General features: G+C 34.6%; 2 protein-coding genes across 2 annotated transcripts; one reads left to right on the forward strand and one right to left on the reverse strand.

The window, feature by feature from the left end:
* The first annotated feature begins 7,955 nt into the window (after nucleotides 1-7,955).
* LOC117906204 (protein NRT1/ PTR FAMILY 4.5-like) lies at nucleotides 7,956-11,498 on the forward strand. Its single transcript, XM_034819180.1, has 6 exons — nucleotides 7,956-8,066; nucleotides 8,297-8,375; nucleotides 8,487-8,704; nucleotides 9,722-10,168; nucleotides 10,264-10,388; nucleotides 10,471-11,498. Exons 1-6 carry the CDS (start codon nucleotides 8,064-8,066, stop codon nucleotides 11,282-11,284), a joined length of 1,686 nt encoding a protein of 561 aa, XP_034675071.1. The 5' UTR covers nucleotides 7,956-8,063; the 3' UTR covers nucleotides 11,285-11,498.
* Nucleotides 11,499-13,369: 1,871 nt separating this feature from the next.
* On the reverse strand, nucleotides 13,370-16,868 carry LOC117907111 (thylakoidal processing peptidase 1, chloroplastic-like). The gene is made up of 6 exons (XM_034820497.1): nucleotides 15,863-16,868; nucleotides 14,885-14,953; nucleotides 14,717-14,785; nucleotides 14,496-14,582; nucleotides 14,295-14,362; nucleotides 13,370-14,052 (listed from the first exon to the last, which is right to left on the reverse strand). The coding sequence occupies exons 1-6, from the start codon at nucleotides 16,553-16,555 to the stop codon at nucleotides 13,932-13,934; spliced, it is 1,107 nt and encodes a 368-aa protein (XP_034676388.1). The 5' UTR covers nucleotides 16,556-16,868; the 3' UTR covers nucleotides 13,370-13,931.
* Nucleotides 16,869-18,593: the final 1,725 nt, after the last annotated feature.

An 18,593-nucleotide genomic window follows, 5' to 3' on the forward strand; every position in this document is an offset into this window, starting at 1 on the left:
CCCTCGGGCTTTTCCCTTTGCCTTTAGGATTTTGTGTGGTGGACCATTTTGGTAAAGTTCTTTGGGCTTTGTTCCAATAATGGCCCACTCTAGAGCGGAGAACGTGAAGCACATTGCTCTTCTTTTCCTCTTCAAATCCATACCCACATCATCCAAAAACAAGCTCCAAATTTCTTCTCTGGAATTACCTTCTAAATTTCATATTACTCCCTTAAAAATTACAAGTTATCGCAGCTGTTTGTTTCTAGTGATAATGTGAGCGAATTTGATCTTAATCCATAAAAAACCAAGGAAAAAGAAGTTCTTCCATCCCAACAAGAGAAAATTTTTAATTTGAAAAAAAAGAAAACAAGGGTGCTGGGTGTGTTGTTGAAAGACTTGCCATCTACAAGCTGGATTGGCCCAGTGTATTCTTCTTTCAAAAGGGGAATGTAATTTTGGTAATGAACCAGTTGATTTGGTTTCACAAAATTAGAAGGGTGGGAAATTCTCTAGGAAGAATGTTAAGAGGAAATTTGAATGAAGAAATAGAATTACAGCACTTTAAATTACTTGAGCTTTTATAGAGTATAAATTCCGGGTGATTCATTAGGGTCGTCACCTTCTATAGAATTTCAATTGCTTTCAATATTCATCCTTCCCTCAACTCTCAAGTGTAGTGTTACATTCCAACTCACTCTCATTCTATTCCAGTTTAGGTGTGAACTATAAGTGTACAATATTCAAACAATTAAGTTTTTATTGGGAGCACGAAACATTGATTGATTTGTCGTTTCTTGTGATTTGTAGTGTTACTATTAGAAGAAAATGATCACTGTATCTTAGGAGATGTTTGTTGTTAAACCGTAAGCACCTGATCAGGGCAAATTTGTTTCAAGAATATATAGTCAAACTTTAATTTCGATTATCCTTATTTCTATTTGCTTTATCTATTCACACATTTATTGATGTATATGTTTTTTTTTATTAATTTTTTAACAACAATCTTAAAACGAGTTTGCCTTTTATTGTTTGATTATTATGACACCTTACTAGTGGTAAAAAGTTAGAGAAGTTTAGTGGATTGAACTTTAAGATGTGATAATAAAAAATGTTGTATAAAAGGATACCCTATTTCAAATGAGGGTAAAAGTAATGCACAAATATAGGCAATTGTAGAAACTTGAAATTGTTCTGATTTCATGTGTAAAAACTACATTCTCAATGGTTTGGATAACATATTAGATAATGTGTATAATCTAATAAATATTACAAAGAAACTATGAAAGTTTTTGAGGAAATAGTATAAGATAGAGGATGCTAGCTTGAAAATTTTCATAGTTGATAGAGTTTAGGACTTCAAAAAGATATGCTCTAAAATAGACATGAGAGAAATTCAAGAGCTACAATTCATTTTACAAGAAATACATGTGAAAGAGATGGTATTGAATAAAAAATTTCAAAATTTTAGCTATAATTAAAATTTTACAACCTCTTGGAAAGAGATGTAACTCCATATAAGTTATGGGATGGATACAAAATCCTCCTATAAATACTAGAAAGTATGAGTGTATTAAGCTATACTAGCTGATTTTTACCTTAAAGGGGTTTAATGATGTAAATTAGATATCAAATAGAAAGAACACCAAATCCATTAGTTGTTTTGTATTCATAATGGGAGGACTTATATCATGGAAGTCCTTAAAACAAATGTGAGTTATTAGCTCCACCATGTGATCTAAATTTATAGCATTAGACAAAGGAGGTGAATTTCCAAGAGGCATATCATGTTGATTAAAAATAACTTGTGCCTAAAATAAGCATACATTATGATAATCAATTAGCTATTAGAAGGGTATAAAATTACATATATAATAATAAATCTTGACATATATGTCCAAGACACTAGTACTATAAAACAATTTTTTTCAAATGAAAATTTTTCATTGACTATATCAAATTAAAAGGCAACCTTGTAGATCCACTTACTAAAAATTTGTCAAGTGATCAAGTTACCTGCTTATCAAGGAGAATTACATTAAAGTCTATAACTAAATGTCTTCATAATGGTAACCCAACCCAGTTAACAGGAGAGCCCAAGATCTAGATTCAACTAAGTTTTGAATGACTAAGAGAAACACTAGAGAGATAATTTCTCATAACTATTCCTGTGACGAAATAGTGTTATTTGCAGTATGAACTAGGTTGAACTTTGGTCTTAATGAATCCTATAGATTGAAAAACCAAGCAAAGTATGGTAGGATACTCTTAATAGGAATCACCTACATGAGTACATGAGTGTGCAATAGAGTTGTTTTTGTGAGAATTTTTAAAACTTAAATTCTTTAGAACACTCATGAATATTAAGAGTTGTTCAAGGCCAAAGTAAGCACAATCATAAGAATCAACAATATCCAAGAGGGAATTGTACAAATACTATTATTTTGGTTTATATAAAAAGTTGAACAATTCAAGACCTCATAGTCAATGATTAGCTAGTAAACCTGATTATATTTCATTAAGGAAGGTTTAAAGCTATAAACAACCTATTCTTATGCAACTTCTTTCCAAAAGTACTATCTAAATTATTAGCATCTCATTTACATAAATCAAGTCAATTTCCATTCATGCGCGGACTATTAGTAAATGGTTTTAACAAAATTGCTTAGAAACTATTTATAAAAATGAATTTCTTTTATATCATATGAAGTGGCCTTCCATCAGAAGTTACAAATGAACACTTCCTACTAAAATATATATATCCACATTTTCCAATTCCATATAATATTCATGGTATATGAAACTTTAATGTAAGTAAATGACTTTGATCATTGTACCTAGTATACAATTTAATATATTCATGACTTTGGCCATAATACTTTATATTTTTTCATTACTTTATACTTTTAATCTTCTCATGTACATGAAATATATAATATGAGAAATATAAATACATTTTGGTCAAGAAGCATTAGAATATGAAGATTAACTTCATATCATCATAAAGAATGCAATAATTCCAACATTTACGTAATCCTGAACTTCTTTGGTTCTTGTTCAATGCATAGAACAAAGAAGTCGAACAACTTTTTCAAATGTGAGTACGCATACACTGGTCTTTGTATGTCATTGATTTATACATTGGTAGAGGGGTGTGGGGGATGGGGGAGTTTGTGAGTGATGATGGGCATGAAATAGAGCAATGAATGCATGAGTCATGGGAAGTGGGTCATCAGGTCATACCACTGACTAAATAATGTCGGTGGTTAGAGCATCCACAGATTCCTTTTGAGCCTTGAGCGAGCTTGTAAGACATGGAAACATGATTCAGTGGAATATGTGATTGATTATTATTATTGTTTCATATATTATATTGGACGTGATGGGGTGATTCCAGGGGATCGTGGAAATGTGGCAAAGTTCATGGAAGCATGCCTTTACAGCCCATCACTGTGAATAAACTGGTGAGCCCGATACGGTCTTGAGCTGACTTTGTAATTTTATTTAAAAATTCTCCAATTATTTAGGAGGTTGACGCCAGCAGCTTTAGAAGATGTCATCATTTGTTTTTGATTGAGGAATTATCATTCTAGTCCCACAAATTCATAGCTTTTTTTTTTGTTTTTTTAGACAACAAGAACATGCAATAAAAAGTACTTAAAAAGGAGGGTACGCAACCTACATATACAGGTTGTACACACATGAACAAGCTAAATATACCTCAAAAAATAAAAAAAAAAAAACATCGTACAAACAAAACAAAACAAAGTTAATAACAACAAATAGTATTTAGAAAAATCAACATAAAAGGGAACCTAACTTCAAAGAAACTCTCGTCCACTTAAAAAGAGTTTGAAAGAAGAGATCCTTTAAACCCTAATCGGAGAGTTTTTCATCTTTAAAGATTCTTCGATTACACTCTTTCCAAATACACCAAAATAAGCAAATGGGAGTCAAGCACCAAACCACTATATTCTTCTTTTGAAACCCCTTAACTTTCCATTGAATGAGGAGATTTTTTATTGAATCTAGAAATACCCAAATCACTTCAAAGAAGACTAATAAAAAGATCCAAAGCTCTCTTATCTTGGCGCAATGAATCAAAATGTGATCGGTTGATTCTTCACTCTCTTTACAAAGATTACATTTATTGACCATTTGTCATTCCCTCTTCATTAAGGTGTCTATAGTTAGGATCCTCCCCTAAATAGCTTCCCAAGCAAAAAAAAAAAAAAAAACAAGTTCTAAGAGGAGTATGAGATCCTCAAACCTCATTCCCCGAAAAAACAAAATTATTCTCCCCATTTAGAGAATAATAATAAGACTTGACACTACGTAATCCTCTCTTATCTTCTTTCCAACATAAAGTGTCATCACATTCTTACACTTTTAATAGGTCAAGAGAACCCAAAAAGCAAGTCACCTCCTTTACTTCCCAATCTTGGGAGGGTCTTCTAAAGTGAACCTACCAATACCCCCTTTCATCCCCTTTTCTTTTCAAATTCATAGCCTTTATCACCATTTCTAGTCTCCAATTTTTTATATTAACATTTCAGGCCTCCGATTTTTCTTTTTTTAAGTCTTGGTTTTCAGTAAATTTCAAAACTTTTGCTTTATTTTATGCAACTCTTTATTTTTTATTCACGATGGTGTGGTGATCAATAAGTATTGCCTACAATTTTTAAGTCTCAATAAAACATCTTAAATGAATAACTTTTAGATCTCTTTAATTAAATTAAATCAATAATCATATTTGAATTATTTGGATTTAATTACATTTAGATTATTTCTATGAAAATTTATACAAGTCTTGATAATCTAAAATAAGCTCAATTATGCACAAACACCAAATATACCTAGAAAATCACTTAGATCCAATAAATATATATATATATATATAGAAAATCACTTACAAAGACCGTCTAAACTTCTACCACAACAAAACCACAATTCTATAAATCACAACAACAACCTACTAAATATAAAATAATAATACACAGTTTTATCTAGTGTAGAAGCTATTATCGATTTTTATAAATCAATATCTACACATTGTCTTCACATTTGTGATGGAGCAAACACTTCAAAATCATATTAAGGTGCCCTAACTTGAATTTTTAGAATGTGTTTTGCAATATTTTTACTTGAAATGCTTTTAGGACAATCATCTATTAAGAGTCCGATTGGTAATGATTTTAAGGATTCTTTGAAGCATTTTTCACCTTTTTAATACTTGAAAATTTTTATTTTTTAAATATTACAAAAACTAAAAATATTTCTTAAAATCACTATCAAATGCACTATAAGACAATGTTTGATTTTGACAGAAAAAGTGAAAGAAAGAAAATAGAGAGAAAAAATAGAAGAAAAAAAAGTGAAGAAAAATAAAAAAAATAAATTTATAATCAATAAATTATTTTTATATGCTTCTTCAAATACATGTCACTTATTTTTCTCAATTACATAAAGATTAAATAATTTTAAAATATATAAATTTCTGACTAATCATTATTATATTTGATTTTTTCTTTTTCATATTTTCCATATGGAAACCAAACATGAGAAAACCATTTTTTTAACATTTTTTTCCTTAGTATTTTTTAGGAACCAAACATGGTTTAAGACTACATTTGGTTCTTAGAAAGTAGCAGGGAAAGAAAAAAAATGTTAAAGAAAATATATATATTTTTTTTATGTTTGGTTTTACTATGAAAAAATGTGAATAAAGTCAAATATAATAAAATTTATTAAGAAATTTATATATTTTTAAATTATTTAATTTTTATGTAGAAGATTTAAATATATATATAAAAATATGTAGTATATAAAAATAATTTATTAACTTTGAATATATTTTTTATTGTTATTTTTTATTTTTTCTTTCTATCTACTTTTCCTCTCTATTTTATTTTCCTCAAACTTTTCGGGAACAAATACTGTCCAAGTGTTTCCCCATAGAACACTATAATGATTTTCCTACATCACAAGTAATTTTTCAAAATTTTAAAAGTATTTCCTAAAATTTGTCATATACCTAATCTTTTTTCAAAGACATTTTTTACATAAAAAATACTTCTTAAAATCACCGTCAAACGAATTCCTAATCTCCACATTTTCTCTCCCAAAGAATTTTAAACATTTCTTTGTTAAAACCTTAATTATGAAGTTTAAGAACTATGATATAACAATGACTTTCTTTCTTGATTTTCATAGCTTTCTTTTTGATCTCTTGATCTTAAACAAGTTTTTCAATCTTGTTTTCATACGCAAACCTAAGTTTTTTAGTCGTACTACATTGAGAAAATAATTTTTTTAATAAAATTGGGGAAATTTTATACTAAAACCCTAAGATGTTTGAAATGTACGTTTGAGCATCCAAACTGTTTCCCCATATTTTATAGGCTTTTGTCCGCATGATCACTTCTAGGCGTCTATAGCACACACATAATGTTAAGTAATGGTTCAATGATTATTTTCATAAAATCAGTATACTACCCTAATTTCAAACTCAAAACACAAAACTTCAATCCTAGTGCTTTAACTCAAATATGTTGTGAAGTGTTACAATCACATTTTTCAGCATTTTGAAAATTTTGGAAAAGAAGAGACTCTGAAATTCATATCTAAGACCATGGAGTCTGCTGTGGCAAAGGACGTAAATGTCCAATTGCACTTCCCATGAATGGGCATGTTACAGTTGGATTCTATAAGCTAAGTTCCAGAGGGATAATGACAAAGCAGAATCAAATCCTGCCATTTTCATGTTGTTTAATAATGTCCCTAAGCTGGTTTACGTCTGATTTCAAACCCACACTCTAGGACAAGGGCAATATGACAGAAACTCCATTTTCATAGTACTGTTTCTATAGTCACTTGCCCCTTCAGAGTATTTTATCAATGTTAAAAGATACTGACGTCTTCCACTGTAATGAAAGCAGCTATCCACCTAGCTCCCTCACTTCTGCCCCTGGTTCTACCGGTCTTAGAAATATTATTTCACCCAATATTTGTGGCCTGCACCACTAGTACTGTTTGATCAAGTAATAAGACTATCATCTAATGATTAGAATGATGTTTATTAATTTTGAGTTTTTGGCTGAGGCATGATAGGCATGCAATTGCCAACGAATGCAGGGCGTCATGGGAGTTGGTCATACCACTGATTGATGTTGGTTGTTAAAGCATCCACAGATTCCTTCTGGGTTAAACCTGTAAGATATCAAACATGATGATTCACTGGTATATGTGCTTGATTATTTCATATGTTGGACGTGATGGGCTGAAATTGGATCCCCAAGAACGTGAAAATGTTGCAAATCTCCCGGAAGCACGCCTTTACAGCCCAACAATCTCAATCAAATGGTAATCCCGATCTGGTCTAGAGCTGACCTTATATGACTATTTAAAAAACAGATGACCTTGAGGCATCTCAAATTAGGAGGTTGAGATTAGTAGCTTAGGAATTATGAAATGCCATCCTAGTCCCGCAAATTCAGAACTCTTGCCATTATTTTGTGATCCTAATTAACGTCTCTAAGAGATGATTGTGATAAGGCTGAGGCTGATAAAGAATTGGGACTCCACTTTATATGGCTGGTTTGCAGATGAAGTTTCCAAAATCATGGATCTTTTTTATCGGGTTTTGTTTATGCCAGTTCATGTGCTTCATGAATCACAGCTCAAACAATATTTACTTAAATCAGAAGATTACTTGTATACCTTAACAAACCAATCATTCTGTAATGTGGCAACCGACATTTTCCGACTCTGCGCCCCTTAATTAACATACAGCAACTAAGTCAGCTAATAAAGTCAAGTTACACCCATTGGCTGTGCGGCCATCGCATCATGTGTGTGTCAGAAGGAGGTTCCATACGAAACAAAGGGAACCCACCATAGAATATAGATGCCATTTGATTCCTTTCTGTTTTCCTTGTCCGCGCGTTGAGAAAGACTACATTATCTGTATATAAAGCCAGCGGGTTTACCAGGTTAAACACTAACTTCAACTAAGCGAGAAGAAAAAAACAGAAGGCAAAATTGGTTTGGCCTTTTGGGTGACAGGAGAAAGCTCTCAACACAGAATGGTGACCCCTCTTGTCCTCTTGACTGAAAATCAGGTGGCTTGAAGAGTACTCAGAATAGGTGGCCTTATTCATTAGTATTTTGCCATATGATAGCCACCTATCTTCAGTTTATTCAAGATCCCACCAGATTTTCTCTAAGCTCTCTCATACATTTAATCTTTTGTTTCTTCTCTCCAAACTTAATCACTGAAAGCCTTGGCTGATCAGTTTTTTCTGTGAACAATGACCAGGGCATCTGTAGGGATGCTAAAACCGGACCTCGACGGGAAGCAATGACTGGAGGAACTAGAGCTGCAATCTTTGTATATGGTATGTGTGTCTTACACTAGGCCAAGTTTCTGCTCCTGACCAGCTCTTTGAATTTTCTGTCATATAATATTTGATGAATTGGGGTTGTCTCTTGACTGTTGATTTATGCAGCTATGGAGGGACTTGAGAACATGGCATACGTCGCCAACGCAGTGAGCCTTGTGACTTACTTTTATGGGTACATGAACTTCAGTCTAACAAAATCCGCCACCACACTTACCAACTTCATGGGAACCTCACTTCTACTTACACTTCTCGGAGGATTTATTTGTGACACCTACTTGTCCAGATTCAAGACATGTGTCCTGTTTGGATGCATAGAATTGGTGGTAAGTCAATTACCATTTCGAAGCATAGAACTTTGGAAACTTTTTCTTCGTTTTTGGTAGTCCAGTTGGTCATCCTCAGCTTCGACTAACAATGTCTCTTTTAAAGAGAACAAGAACCTTTTCTCAAAATTTTCAAGTTAAAATCCATACTGAGATTGCCCAGAAAGATAAGATGCTAATTACTAAGAAGTCTGAAAATGATCATAATGTTAGGATGAAGCTCTCAAAACTCTGGCAATTGTTTAATTTACGGTGTAGTATAGATAATGACTACAGTATACAGCATAATTTATCTTCAAATTCTCAATTCGTTGCCCTTGTCAAACAGGAAATATTAGCAGAGTACTTGGAGATAATTCTTGGCTTAAGAGTAGCCACTTTTGTGAAGAAGGGCATCATTCAGTTGACTGAAACACATGGAAAAAAGTCTTTATCTTTCTTTGTTTTTTCCCCCACCTGCCCACAAGACTCATTACATTTTCCAATCACTAAAGAAATGATTGGTGCCTGATAATGATCCAACCATTAACATATAGAAAACCATGATTCCAGCACTACACCAACCAGGTAGCTAACCTATCATGAAACTTTAATTATGATAATCTCTTTTGGCTTGTTGGGTCTGGTTAATTTTTTAGTCTTTAGTCAAGGTTGCATTCATGAAATTTTCAACATCATTTCATATTTATTTTGTGAAATAACAGCTGGAAATTGTAAGGAAGATAAGTTACATCACAAAAAGGGAGGTATGCCAGTATTAGCAACTGTAAGCCCAAAAGTTTTGCAAGGCCTTGCATAAAGTTTGACCATAGGTTGTGTTCAAGGAATCCGGTAGTTTTGAACTTTGATCAACCGGCCCAACGCTCATACGCTATCACTAATCTGAAGTGGCTAACATAATTGGTTCCATTGACTAATGTGTTGGTTTAGGGTTTGGTCCGATTAGGATATAGAAATGTACTTTTTTTGAATCTATAAAAAGGATAATTCTGAGTTGAATGTACACATTTGGTTCAGGGATATGCCCTCTTAACAGTACAAGCACACTTCAGCCAATTAAGACCATTTCCATGTAAGAATGTTGCACGGGACAAAATGGATCAATGTGAGGCTGCGGACAGTGGCCAAGTTGCAATCCTTTTTACTGGCCTCTATCTAGTGGCATTGGGCACTAGCGGAGTTAAAGCAGCTTTGCCAGCATTAGGAGCTGATCAATTTGATGAGAAGGATCCTAAGGAGGCACCCCTTATCTCCACCTTCTTCAACTGGTTCTTGTTTAGCCTCACGGTTGGGGCAATATTTGGTGTAACTTTTGTAGTGTGGATCAGCTCAAACCAGGGGTGGGATCTGGCGTTTGGAGTTTCCACACTGGCTGTTCTATTTTCTATTATTTTCCTATGCATGGGCAAATCCGTTTACCGGCATAATGCACCAAAGGGAAGCCCCATCCTCCGTATCGTACAGGTAATGATTGGAGTTTGGTAGCTTACAGAGAAGTCTGGTTTGAGAGATTCTCAAGGTGTAATTTTTTGTTTTCCTCTCTTGGGTCTTACATTCAGGTATTTGTGGCTGCCATCCGAAACAGGGGCCTTCCAATACCAGAGAAGTCCGAAGAGTTACATGAGATTCATGACAAAGAAGTGGGCATGGAAAATGAGATTCTTGCAAGAACTGATCAATTCAGGTACTGTATTAGACTTCAAATTGACTTCAGAGTTTGACTTGGTTTTAAGCTTTGCTCATTAATAGATCATCAACTTCACCAGATTCCTGGACCGGGCAGCAATTGTTAGCACGGCATCCGGCACCTCGCCTTCAATTACTCCAAGACCCTGGAGGATGTGTACCGTGACTCAAGTTGAAGAAACAAAAATCCTGATACGCATGCTCCCCATTATACTGAGCACTTTCTTCATGAACACATGTTTGGCTCAGCTCCAAACCTTCTCCGTCCAACAGAGCACCACCATGGACAGAAATCTCCTGGGTTTTCAGGTGCCCGGACCCTCAATCCCACTAATTCCCCTGCTATTCATGTTCATTCTTATCCCAATATATGAACGCATTTTTGTACCGCTGGCTCGGAAGGTCACCGGAATTCCCACTGGAATCCGACACCTCCAGCGAATTGCGATTGGGCTGGTTTTGTCAGCTATTTCCATGGCAGTAGCAGGAGCAGTGGAAACCCGCCGCAAGTCTGTTGCCATTCAACACAATATGGTGGACTCACCTGATCCTCTGCCAATAAGTGTATTTTGGCTAGGCTTCCAATATGCTATTTTTGGGGCGGCTGATATGTTTACATTGGTGGGGCTGCTAGAGTTTTTTTATGCAGAGAGTTCATTGGGTATGAAATCACTGAGCACGGCCATCGCATGGTGTTCGGTGGCATTTGGATACTTCACCAGCACAATTGTGGTAGAGGTGGTGAACAGGGTGAGCGGTGGATGGTTGGCAAGTAATAATTTGAACAGGGACAAGTTGAACTACTTCTATTGGTTATTAGCAGGACTAAGTGTGGTGAACTTTGGGTGTATTTGGTATGTGCATCTTGGTACAGGTACAAGAAGGTGGAAGTAAAACAACTAGGAAGCTCTGCTGGTGATGATGAAGGAAAGGCTTGAATGAAGAGAGTCCAGGGACAGGGATATCTTCCATAAATTGTTCTAATATTGTACTACTTGACGCCACTTATTTGCTTTTGAGTCCACTGCAGGGACTCCTCTTCTTGGTACGAATCGTTCTTTGAATCCAGTTAACGGTAAACAATCAGCAAATCAGCATTTGCCTTGCATAATAATTCCTATAAAACAGTGTAGCCGAGGCACATGAAACATGATATTTGGAGAAAATGGTTGACCAAGCTGAAAAAGGGAAAAGTATAACTTGAAATGAAAGGGGGCAACAGCTAAACCCCATCTTTCAGCCACCTCCTAGCCCATCTCTGTTAACAAATGGAAGATGAAACTCCAACAAGACCAACAAATCACTCCAGTCCATCCATTCTATACCTCACTGAAATCACCACGCTGTTTCCATCGTCCATGGCAAGACCCACCAAACCTCCTCCATTCTCAGTTTGCTGCATGAGTTTCATCTCCTTGTCATAAAAATTATCGGCCAACACCATCATCATCAGGCTTTCCACCGAAAACATCACCATTTCCATGGTAGCTCCCTTAAGGCAACCACGATTACGTATCAGAGTTTGAGTTTGGCACTGCCCAAAATTCCTATTATCAAGCTTTGGATACCTACCATTCAGGAAAAGTAAATCGGAAGATTCCCTTCCACCAAATGACAATCATAAAACATGACAAGGCCAAGAAAGAAGAAAATACAAACAAATTTTGCATCCAAGAAGTCGACAATTCTTAAAATCGAAGTTTGGGATAAAAGTGGCCCTCTCAAAATGAACCTCCTTTTTTCCCACCCAAGCTATTTTTTATTATTTTTTTAAGATTTATTACAATCACTTATTAAAATATCACAATATTTCAATGAAATATCTGTGCAAACGATATGGTCAACCGAAATAGCGGAGCCTTGATTGAGTCAAACCTCAAAAATGAGTTGTTTTGCTGCTCGGAGGCCAACATCCACTTGGGCAAGTTTACCCTTTATTAATTATCATACACTGTATATATATTAAAGGTTTTCATATACACAAAATATTAAAACAATATTTTAAATGATGAATTAATTTTAATTATTTTGTATTTAAATAAAAAAATTTCATTTAATTAAGTAGTAAAAAGTTTTTAATATCATTAATATATTAATTAAATATTAAAAAATTATACATTTATTATCATTTAATACAATTAAATTACATATATCATAATTTTAATATTAAATATATTTTAAAATTAAATATATTATAATTAAATATCACAATATTATTATTGAATAATATTTAATGTAATTTAATTATTAATATACACTTTTGTGTATATATATATATATATATAAAACAATTTTAAAATACCTATTATACTTCTAATTTCATTTATAAGAATTTTGTTTTACATTTTCATAAGTTTTAATCAATTTTAGGTTAATCGATATTTTATGTCAAAATATCAATCAAAATACCTATGATATATTCAATATATCTATAAAAATCGAACAACCGATGTATTCGTGATTATCAATATTTTTATCTTTAATTACAATGGAAAAGCCAAAACCATGATTTTACTATAGATTTAACCTAAGAAGACAACTTTAGTACAGATCTAAAAACCATCTTTTTTCTTTAAGCTATTTTTATACTCATTTCTTTCTCTATATAAAAATTTAGTTTAAAAATATAAAATGTTTTAATTAATTTCAATTATAATTTATTTTTTCATTTTTCCCGTTATAAATCAAACATAATAATTTTTTTTCCCCTTCTATTAAAACCTTCTCAAAACCAAAACCAAACGTAGCATAGCTTAAATATTTCACCTAGAAACAATATCATCCTAGACACAAAAGAAGCCGATGACTAATTGTCCTAAACAAGGTAAATGGTATATCTTAACTGATCTAGAGTCTAGACAAAGAAAATGACCCAAGAATAACTGAGAAATAATTATTGGCACTACTTAAACGACATTTCGAAGCTTTTAAAATACAAGCACTCTCCGAACAGTTAAATTAATCATCCACCTGTCGTCGTTGACAAACAAAAACCAATTTCTGTGATAAAATAAAGGTATAAATTGCTAGTAAATAGCATAAAACTTTATACATGAAATGGAGTTGGTTCCTTAGCTCTGGGCTTGGCGATCAACTCATGGTCATGCCTCTCAGCGTCATCTTATTCTAGCAATAGGTTCAACAAACACCTTCAACGGCATCTGCCCATCCCAGCCAGATTCCAGGGACATTATGCAAAATTACACAGTAAACATTTACAGGAAACAGGACACGATGTCTTATCCCTTTTTTTTTCTCCTCTTTTCCCAATCCACAGTCGAAAAATGTTTTAACATGGCAGTACACAAAGAATGTATCACTTGCCTTGAGTTGGGCCACCAATAAAGATACACACGGATGGAACATGATGATCCATTTGAACAACATCCAAAAATAAGCATGCACAAAACATTACAAAAATAAAAAAATAAAAAAAAAGGGCAGAATAATATTCACAAGTTGCCGAGGGAGTGAGAAAATAATTTATAAAATCATAATTCCCATGCACCAAGTTTATCCATTTAGAGAGGAATAAAATGGGTCAAGAAATTGCCATAGCAGTCTTCCGAGCTTCTGGTTCATAAATAGTGTCCGATACTTTGGAGGGGGGCCAATACCGAAGAACTGATCTACCAACAATGTTTTTTATTGGAAGAGGACCCCTGAAACAAGGCAACCATAGTAACATGTAAGACAACTACTTCCAAGAACATGCATAGGAGATTAAACCAACATCCACTAAAAACTTGTTGATCTTCAACCATTTTTCCCAGTGGATGGATCTCAATACAACCGGGTCTGGGCATTTGACCAGATAGGCATCAAAAAGTAGACACCAGATGAAATGGTTCTTATTAACCAAATGCTATAAATAACAGACAGTATATATGGGTTTTAGATTTACCAATTATGGGAGTCAAAACTGTTATTACGATTGTCTCCCAACACAAAGACATATCCTTCAGGCACAAGCTGCAAAAAAGAAAGCCAAATGAAGCACAACCCATTAGTAAGGTCTATATTTTTGACACATAAGAAAATGATTACAGATCAACACCAATATGCAGTTAAATCAAATGACTGAGAAGCAGTAATGATATATTACCACTGGATCCATATCATAAGCAAGAGGCTCCAAAATGAAATCTTCCTCTTGTGCAACACCATTTACCATCAATTTCCCTTCAGAAACCTATGCACCAAAACCAGGGCAGATACAAGATATCAGAGGTGACATACAGAACAGAGGGGTCATCTTTTTTTTTTTTTTTTGGTACTTTCTTTCTTTCTTCTAGAAAAAAAGGAATTACTTGGATGAGAGCTTACTTCAACATAGTCCCCAGCTTTTGCAACAATTCTTTTTATGAATACATCTCCAGCGCTATAACCAATTTCCTGCGGACAAAGCAAAATAATAAAAATTCAGCATCCCCTGCCAGTTTTAACATACTTATTATCACAACCATGGACTTTAGAATAATATCCAAATCCTACCTGGAGTATTGGAGGCACCTTAAATATCACTATATCTGAGACTTCAGGATTTCTGAAGACGTATGAAACCTGAGAAATAAAGCAGAGAGAAAAAAAAGGGTTATTTGATTAAAAGGGTTTTTGAAAACCCAATTTTTGAAATTTGACCTCCCACCCTTTTTGACCTCATGTGGATAATAATGCCCTCATTATTTTCTTGTAAAAATAATCATCTCTTTACCTTCATGTGAATACTTGAAATGATAGAAGAAATTTACATAAAAAAAATGGGGTACTTTTCAAGAAAAACATGAGAAGGGTTAGATTCACAATTTGAGGATTATTTCATCCCTTTTAACCAAATATTTCAAAAAAAAATCAGCCGGCTATTTCCATAAGTTCCAACAGTCATGTTTCTTAAGTCTGCATCCATTCAAAGTGTGTAATCTTAAACAATGAAACACTATAAGAAACAACAACCTCACCAAACGGCTACAATCACCTTTCAAGGAAAAGGCATGGGTTAAGGGTAAGGATTGTCTAAAATCTTGAAAGGACACATGATAACTTCATGTCATGTGCTTGAGAATTGGTTTTTTTTTCCCCAAGTTCCATATAAAAAATTTGGGTTCTGATTACATTTTGCAAAACAGCATAGTTTGGGATCCTGGTTTGTGCAAGACGGTTTTGATTTTCAATCTTAAGAAAATGAAGCTGCATCATGTCCAAAAGTTTCATTTAGCTATAGGGATCAGAAGTCAGCACAAGATTCTGTCTAAATAGGTTTCAAGTTTCCCCCGTCATACCAAATAATTCACCCTCCTAAATTATAATTTAAAAATAAAATAAAATTGAGTAATCTTTATTATACAGAAGAAGCTAAAAAATGTTTACTTCAACAGCTACTCTACCTACTTCCTTATTCCTCAAAATATAAGGAATACATAGTAATGTATATTGGAATTAAAATATTAGACAATAATAGACAAGATTTTTTACCTTCTCCGCTAATATGCGGTCACCCACATCCAGAGTAGGATACATGGACGAGGACGGAATTGATCTTGGTTCAGCCAAGGGCGACCGAAAAAGTAAACTAACAGTCACCGCCGTAAAAACAGCCCTGGCATCCTCTGAACAGCAATTCAGTAATTTGGAGAGCCAATTGCTCCTTTCCAGCGCCTTCCGATCAAGGGGCTTCGAAATAACTTCGACATCGCAACATTGTGTTCCACCCTTATCCACTTCATCACCAACAGAACCCTGAATCGGCTCATTACAGGGAAGCCACTTCGATCCTGGCAAAAACGGAAGGATCGAAGTGGCTTTTAAGGGCGAAACCCCAAAAACCCCCACACTAGATTCAGAAACGCCAGTCGAAGACTTCATCAGCGAAATCAAACCCACGATTAGAGGGTTTCTACAACTATCACCAAAAACTTCCCCAGCGAGAGTGCTATAGGCCGACGTCGATACCTTGGCCCAACAATTCGCCTTAGGCCTCCGATAATCAGCCTGGTAAGCCCTTGACGGAACAGGAGAATCAACCTCAGGCTTTTGACTGGGGCAGAAGAACCGAGATCGGACCCAGCATTCATGAATAGAACGACAATTGCCAACCCTAATTCCGGCCGATGACGCTAGGTTTTGAGCAACATAGCCGGAATAGGTGACGGTGAGTTTAATCGCCATATTTGCAATCCTGATTAACAAGATAAAGATCTGGTACAGAGTGGTTACGGTGACCGGCGATTCAGATATAAGAAACCCTACAATCCAAGAAGTACCATTTCTCGCTCACCAATCAGTAAATCGGAAACTAAATGGTCGAATTGAAACCTAAACAAAGAGCCGTAATGGTATCGGAAGCAAAATCTAGGAGAAAATCAAGAAGCGGATGAGCAGATCAGAAGATACCAGAGGAGATGGAAAAGCTAGGGTTAGTTCCCAAGCTCCCCGCGGAGAAAGCGAGGCTGAGCAAATGTTTGGAACGAGAGGCGAAAACCCAAGAAAACGCCAGAGGGCCTTTTAAGGGAAGGCGGCTACATCCTTGTACCTAAAATGCCCTCTACTCTTCACATAATTCTGAAAATGCCACCATCCTTCACATTTTCGACTCCAAGGAAACTCCATTAACATCGAATAGACATATTTTGGTAGATGTTTCATGTAATTATCTATTTCTTATTTTAAAAATAAAAATATAATTTGTTTTGGGCTTGCATTATTCGGTCAAGGAGATTGCCCCATGAAGGGCGAGAATGGCAGGCGAAGAATTGAAGAAAGGGGGAAGGGCAATCTGGTCATTCTAAAAAGGATGCCATTGTAATTTGACTCTATTTAATCAATTTATTTGACTTTGACCCAGCGAGAACCTTTCCTCTAACCTTCGTCCTTCCTTCAATCTGTTTCCATTCAGGGAAACTAGGAAGATGCAGATGCTGAAAAGACATCAGTAGCCCCACAAGTGGGCAAATGCTGAAAAGCCTTATGGATTAAGTTTCTCTTTTGGGCGACTTCACCTAAAATTTTTGAACCGCAGAGAGTTCTCCGTTCGGTGCAGAAGAAAACAAAATCAGAAGAAGGATGTTTAGGAGAATGATAAAAAGGAAGGGGTAGTTTTGGAAAAACAACAAAAAGGACTACGAGGTGAGGTACTCAGTGACGTAAGTGCATACATCAGCCACCGAGGTTGTTGAAAAGTCAAATGGTACATGTGCCTAAAAAAAAATTTGGATGAGTTCAAGGATTTCCCAATATAAAATCTCCTGATCTCTAAAAATCAATAATATCACTCATATTAATATTGGCCAGTGGTTGAGCAGGAGCAGCATCCCTTTGGCTGGTTGAATGGTTAGAACCAAACAAAGTTCTGGGTGAGACATGACCTGACCATTGGGGGATTGAAGTTTTGCCGATCTAATAAGGAATGAAGTTGAAAAGATTAAGAAAACCTTGTCCTGACTCCTAACCCTACCGTTACTTGCGTCTTATTCAATTAAATATGGGTAACATCGGAATTGGAAAGCAAGACAACCACCCACTTCTTCTGAGTTCAGCACGTGGACCAAATTTGCAGGACTGGTTGGATTTAGTAAGCTTTAGTCAGACTCAAACAATTTTAGTCCGTTAGTATTCGATTTATGTAAGTGGTGGTAATTCTTGATACAGAATTTAGGTTGGAGTTGACCGCATGTCTCTATTTACTTAATCCGTTATTAAATGAATTATATTTTGGTTGAAACTTTCTTCCAAGCTTTACCAAGTGAGGGGCTAGCACACAAATGGCTTTCTCTAAGAGGGTTCGCTTCTTCGATTGGAACTTACTATTTGTCATTTTGATTGGAGTAGGTGTTTGTCACCGTAAAATATCATAGCTTACTAAGCAAGTTTTCATTTTAAAGCTTTGCTAAAAACCTTAACTTATGTATGATATGCTTATTCGAATGATTATAGGTTTTAATAATATTGTATTATTAATAAATAAAATTAATTTACCATCTTTTTAGAATTATTTTAAAAGTATGTTAGTTTATAATTCATATAAAATTAACGCTTTGAATAAATCAAATGAATTATAATTTTAAGAGGGTCATCATCAAGTTTAGACAATATACTTAGATTTTATATTAATTTAATATAATTTAACTTAACTTAATTCAACATATTTATGAAATAGGCTACATAAATCATGTCATATTACCCATATAATAAACAAGTTATCTTTGTG

Source organism: Vitis riparia, chromosome 18, assembly GCF_004353265.1.
Source record: "Vitis riparia cultivar Riparia Gloire de Montpellier isolate 1030 chromosome 18, EGFV_Vit.rip_1.0, whole genome shotgun sequence".
Lineage (NCBI taxonomy): Eukaryota > Viridiplantae > Streptophyta > Magnoliopsida > Vitales > Vitaceae > Vitis > Vitis riparia.

Coding starts and splice junctions, on each gene's coding strand:
- LOC117907111 (XM_034820497.1), bottom strand. CDS start 16,555: ATGGCGATTAAACTCACCGTCACCTATTCCGGCTATGTTGCTCAAAAC. Junction 14,954..15,862: donor ACCGCATATTAGCGGAGAAG/GTAAAAAATCTT, acceptor TTTATTTCTCAG/GTTTCATACGTCTTCAGAAA. Junction 14,583..14,716: donor AAGCTGGGGACTATGTTGAA/GTAAGCTCTCAT, acceptor TTTGGTGCATAG/GTTTCTGAAGGGAAATTGAT.
- LOC117906204 (XM_034819180.1), top strand. Junction 8,376..8,486: donor AGCTGCAATCTTTGTATATG/GTATGTGTGTCT, acceptor TGATTTATGCAG/CTATGGAGGGACTTGAGAAC. Junction 10,389..10,470: donor GCAAGAACTGATCAATTCAG/GTACTGTATTAG, acceptor CAACTTCACCAG/ATTCCTGGACCGGGCAGCAA.